Raw genomic sequence first — 5,979 nt, 5'->3', positions numbered from 1 at the left:
CAGTTTCCAAAAAATTTTTTCAGACCTGGAAGATTATCTCAAGGCACCACCTAAAGTGATTTTCTTGCAGTTAATTTCATAGTAGATTTTCTGGGTTTCCTAAGGCAGCCTATCCTTCTTTAAAAAAAATCCTCGGGGCCACTTGGCAGCTCAGTCAGTTAAGCATCTGACTTCAGCTCAGGTCACGATCTCACAGCTCATGAGTTCAAGTCCCGCATTGGGCTCTGTGCTGACAGCTCAGAGCCTGGAGCCTGCTTCCGATTCTGTGCCTCCCTCTCTCTCTGCCCCTCTCCTGCTCACGCTCTGTCTCTCTCAAAAATAAATGAACATTAAATTTTTTTTTAAAATCCTTTCATAAGATTTTTCTAGTATTCCAGAATAATATCAAGTACTAATTCTGACGGGGGAGGGGTCATTTGTCCTGAACCCTGACTCTACTAATCCCTTGAAGTGCTCTGGAGGTAATGCCTCATTAGAGTTCTTCTACATTTGACCAAACAATTCAGGGAATCTCTTGAGTATTCTGCACTGCCCCCCTCTCCATTCTTTCTCTTAAGCAAGTGGGGCTCTGCAAAAGGTGAAATTGTCTTTGAGTTCAATCTCTCCTGGCAGGGTCCAATCTCTCTTCTGCTGGGTTCAAGAAAAGTTTTATCTTTTCTAGTTTATCCATCTTTGGTCTCATATGATGGAGAATGAGAATCCTTACAGGTTTCTAGATCTAATAAAAAAATTCCAATTATTTTCAAATTGCAAACGTACACTTAGCAATATTGGTCTAATATTAGGCTTTAAAACACACTATAATAAATTTCAGAAGGTTGAAATCACAGTGTATATTCTCTCAAGACAGACATAAGAATCTAGAAATCAGTTGTTTATAACGCAACTAGAAAATATCCAGCTGCTTTGAAATGAAGCAATGAGTGTATAGCAAAGCAAACAAGCAAAAATCCATAGACCTAGGGAAAAAAAGAAAATAAAAAAAAATTACCTAACAATAATATTAACATTGAAATCACTGGAGAAAGAAAAGGATTCATCTTGGTTCAGTTAATTGGTCACTACTGTCTTCTTAATTTTTGGAAAGGGCAAGAGATTTTTCCACTAGCAGGTCCAGATTCATGTCTTTAATCACCATGATTATAAATAACTCCAGGCAAATAATCACACACTGTTTCTCTCCAATCTCCATGCTGACTATCACTAGAAAGTTTGTGCATTATTCACAACCTCCCCAGTCTTGGGGTCAATGGCTCTAGTCAGGGGCTACAGGTCTCCCATCGGCTGAGCCAGTGAGGATTTGAGGCCATTGGCTGCACTCATTAGAGGATCCAATCATCCATACCTAATTGCATGTCACTAAGGTTTTTGTTTTTTAAAATAAGATTTGGCATGAAGAGATAAATATCAGACAAATCTGACTGAATTCAGAGAGTAATCTCAGATACCAAGGAGTTTATATGTGAATTGCTTCCTATGTGATTTAGCTATTTCTTTAAACTGTGTTTTGTGTCCTCCTATATATGTGCCAATGAATGCCAAATGAGGGATTAGTTGCAAATGGGAAATGCTTGTTTATCTGCTTCTGCATTGTATCTGTTGTCATATCACACATAAAGAAACCCTGGCTGATTTCACTATATGTTCTTGGAAGAATGAGAGTGAAAGGGCTTCAAAAATGTATTACTAAAATAGATTTGACCTTACAGATAACTGTAAATGCAGCTCTGGTAAAATAACTGGCAGAAATGACACTTTAGGCATGCAAATGAATGCAATATGGTTAACATAAAACAATGGTTTTTGCTTGGAACAATTGCACTAAAAACATGCAATAAAGCAGATTTGATACATTTTTTAATGTTTCATGAATGATAAAAGTGTTTTAAGGATCAGCAGAATGGCACAGGTGCAAATGCTACACTACATGGCCCTTTGTAGAGAGCTCCAGGTCTTTTCCAGCCAAGCCAGGTGTCCCTGAAAAGAGCCATTGTTTTGCGATGTGGTCAGGTGGTCCTGAGGCAGACCATTTCATCTGGTGTACCTGATGACGGCCTTGGTGGCCTCGGACACCACCTGCTTGCCAAACTCCCTGAGCAGGAGCAGGCGCATGGCTCTCTGGATCTCCTTGGAGGTGATGGTGGAGTGCTTGGTGGAGTGGGCCAGGCGAGAGGCCACTCCGACGATGCGTTCCAAGATGTCGGTAAGGAGTGAAACCATGACGCTCATGGCCTCCTGCAAGAGGGCTAGGCCTTCCTGAGACTGCTTCAGAATTCTGGGGAAGTAGGTGGCAAAACTGGGAGAGCAGTAGCGGTGGTGGCAACATTGGCAGCAGTGGCGAAGGCGATAGCACTGGTGCCTTGGCTACTCCTGCTTCAGACTCTTGGGGTTGGCTGCCTTGGGCTCCTTGGAGCCCGGGCTTTCCCCAGAATAGGTGTCACTGCCAGGCTCAGCCACGTGGAGCGCACCTTCCAGACAGCTCAGAAGGAAGGGCAGTGGCTGTGGTTCCTGACATCACCCACATCCTCCATATCTGAATTGACAAAATGTAACGCAGGGAAGTGGGTCACAAGGGCAGGCTGAGTAACATGTGATTGTATAAGCTAGAGCTTGACATCGTATCATCCAATCAGAGTGCGAATCCAGTGCTCTCTACACTTCTTGTAACTTCCATCAGAAAAACTTTCAAACATTCCATTTCCAGGTAATATTGTATTTTACCTGCTGAATTTGAACACAAAACAGCCACAGATCCTGGGAGAGTCGTGTTTTTATTGGAATACCTTTTATTCTACATCACTACTCTATTTCTGATAGGCAGTAAGTGCCACTGGTGCAGGATGTACTAGAAATACAATGCTCTGGAATTAATGTGTCAGCCTCTTAAAATCACAGCAAGGTAAAGTAGAGATGATAAAAACACAGAAGCAGATAGAAGGGGTAGAATATAAGGGGTGGGTGACACAGTTAATGAAATTATAATGGTAGCTAGCACTACTTGAGGATCTTCACTTTCTATTCAATGACTTTTGTTGGCAGGTAGGAAGTAGCACACTGGAAAGACTGGCATAAATTAGACTAATTTCTTTCCATTTTTGTCTTTCCAAAGACTGCAGATTACAAGGCTCCAATTAAGAGAAGGAGGGATTTAATTTGGTCAGAACTAATTACCTGTCTCCTAATAGCTACATGTGGCATTGGTGTGTAAAAGCACTAAGAAAGGGCCAGCAGGATGGAATAAACCAGAGCTGAATCTTTATTTCCCCATGTTTTCCACTCAAAGCGAGAGATGAGGAGATGAAGCCAGGAGGTGAGTGGCTGTGGACCTGATGAAATGTCTGCTGCCCTGTGAAGCTTCAGGTTTGTCCCCAAGAGATAATAGAACATCCCAGAAATTCTCAAGCAGAGCTCTCATGTGCATTCCTGCCCACACCCTGGTGGGGTAAGACACATGTAGTACCCCGAGTAGAACAGAGAGATCCCCAAGCATCCAGAAGTCACCAACAAGCCTTCATCCTGTCATGGTCACTTGAATACCCTTTTTTGCCAAGCAATCAGATGCCAACCATCACAAGTGGTGAAACCAGTACTAACAAATCACAACATGGTTGGACCCAGAGGCCAGTTTGTCAGGATCAGTTTGCTTAGCTTTTCAAGTAACTACTATGATTGTCAGACTCTCAGTCTACCTCACAGGTGCTGCTGCAGGAGAGGAGAGGGAGAAGGGCCAACCCCTCAGGGCCAGTTCCTGGTGTCCACCAAACTCCTCCTTGTGGAACCTGCAGCTACCACAGATGAGACCCTCTGAAGATGTTCTCTCCTGCTCTGACTTTCTAGGCATAAGATCAACTAGTGGGATCTGGTATCTTGCAAAATAGAAGTGTCTGGTTGCTGCTCTCGGCGATACTATGAAATATTCTAGTCAGAAGAAAGGACAGCCAAAACATCAGTTCTTTGATGCCCCGAGAGGGAAACTTTGGAAAGACCTCACCCTAAGCACCAAAACTGTAGATAGACTTTGCAGCTTTGGCTTTATGAGAGAGTCTGCCTGCCATACCCCAAGGCCATACTTCCAGAGGAATGACTTTAGCCAATTTGGGGACATTTTTCTTACAACTCATAATGGACAGCTGTCCTGAGCTAAGCCATTATAGTAGCTCAAACAGGCACTCTCCCACATGGTCAGCAAGGTACCCTGACAAATGAAGCTATTGCTCTCCTGAGGGCCATCTGATCAAGGCCCTCAGGAGAAATGCAAACCCAGCCTCCAAACACAGCACACAAAGAAGTTAACTAGTCATACTGATTAAAACATTAAAGATATTTGGGTATGTATTAACTTGAAAAGTGTTTTCTTAAAGATACTGAGGTCCTAAACATTACCCACACAGTGGAATTGCTGAGCAAAAGTAAATGCTGATGGTTGAAAAATATAAAATTTACCCCAATTCTCCAAAAATCTGCAATAGAGAGAGAGGCGGGAAGAAAATTTTAAATGGAAGATATTTTAAAATTAAAAGCTTATTTTTTCAATAATCTCAGAAATGCCTGCAAACAACTACTTTGCAAGTATTCATGAAAATAATCAATTACAGAAGTTGAACCCCCCAAACAGAGTTAAGAAGCATCAAAGACATGCAAGCAATCGACCAGCTATTGTCCAAAAGGCAAGGCTTCCAAGGTGTGTTCTGTGAGAACCTTAAGGAACAGCAGATGCTATGACAATAAAAAGGAATCCTATTATGAAGGGGAAAATATCATTTTTATTACCAGAAAAAAGTTGATGGTAAAAGGTGTGAAGAAACCTTACTAAACAGATTTTGGAACACTCCCGTTTACAACGAGGATACAAAAGTGACACTTGAACTGTTAGTAATCAAACCTTCCCTTAGTTTGGTGAAAGATGCAAGGGACATGTCATTTTCTCTGAACTCCTATCATTAAGTAATCATGATTACAAAGAAGTTAGCACACAGACAAAAGGCAGGGCAAGGACCACACCAATTTCCTCCTCCAACTCCACAGAAATGTTCTTACTGGGTCATCCGCAGGGTCAACTTCCCAGTCTTTGGGCCAGTGGCCATGGCACAGGGGCTCCACACCCTCCATTGGCTGAGGCGGTGAAGAGTGGGATAGAGCTATTCTCATTGCACACTCCCATCATCCAAGTGATGCATACTTGTTAGTAGTTAGTTATGGCTTGTGTACTTGGATCATCAAAGTGGCTGTAATCATGACTACCACTGTTTTCATATAGGCACTGTTTGCCATTTACCCTTCTTGGCTAATTCACCCTATTACCATTTCGATTTGCATCCCAGATCATCTTCCATCTGCCTAAATTTCATTCCTGAGAAGTTCCTTTAATATGGTGTCACTTGGTGGAAACACTACGAGTCATGTGTTTTTCACAGGTGTCTGTATTTCAGAGTTAAGATCTTAAGTTAGCCGGCATTGAGATGGGGTTCAGTGTGCAGTCCATTTAATCAGGATTAATAGCTGAGGAAGGGACCAGACATATATTAATCGACTCTCATTGATCAGACCTTGGGCGTGGCCATCAGGACAAGTCCCTGAACTCAGTCAGGCAAGGCAGCTCTCTGTAGCTGAGGTAGTGACTGAATGGCTCTACCATTGGCTGAGGTCTTCCAATTGACTGCACACTAAGCAGCTGAAGCAGAGAGTCTGTCGTTGATGGACGTTCTGGTTGGTCAGTCTCCCTGCCCATCACAGCCTCATTATGAAATGATACTCTGGCCAGGTAGGCAACTATAGATTGACAGTTATTTTCTCTCAGCACTTGCTTTTGGCTTCCATATCCTGACAAAAAGACGGATGCTGTCACACTATTTGGTTTTTCGTTTGTAGGCCTTGTGCCCTTTTGTCTGTTCTTATGCTGTCTAGGCTTACATTGTCACTTTACTACAATGTGTTCACATGTGTTTCTTGAATACAGAATGTCATGACCTCTTTGAATAT

The 5,979-nt window shown here is 42.5% G+C and overlaps 1 protein-coding gene across 1 annotated transcript; it reads right to left on the bottom strand.

The window, feature by feature from the left end:
* Positions 1-2,031: 2,031 nt before the first annotated feature.
* LOC131502113 (histone H2B type 1-A-like) lies at positions 2,032-5,084 on the bottom strand. Its single transcript, XM_058712724.1, has 2 exons — positions 5,038-5,084; positions 2,032-2,296 (listed from the first exon to the last, which is right to left on the bottom strand). The coding sequence occupies exons 1-2, from the start codon at positions 5,082-5,084 to the stop codon at positions 2,032-2,034; spliced, it is 312 nt and encodes a 103-aa protein (XP_058568707.1).
* Between the last annotated feature and the right edge of the window lie 895 nt (positions 5,085-5,979).

The sequence above is a fragment of the Neofelis nebulosa genome, chromosome X, assembly GCF_028018385.1.
Source record: "Neofelis nebulosa isolate mNeoNeb1 chromosome X, mNeoNeb1.pri, whole genome shotgun sequence".
NCBI lineage: Eukaryota > Metazoa > Chordata > Mammalia > Carnivora > Felidae > Neofelis > Neofelis nebulosa.
The sequence above is the reverse complement of the archived record's forward strand: the minus strand, read 5'-3'. Positions and strand labels throughout refer to the sequence as shown.

Bases quoted from the DNA above. Each gene is read 5' to 3' on its own strand.
- LOC131502113 (XM_058712724.1), bottom strand. From the start codon at position 5,084: ATGGCCACTGGCCCAAAGACTGGGAAGTTGACCCTGCGGATGACCCA. The intron at 2,297-5,037 runs GTAAGAACATTT...CTGCTCTCCCAG, and splicing joins TTGACCCTGCGGATGACCCA to TTTTGCCACCTACTTCCCCA.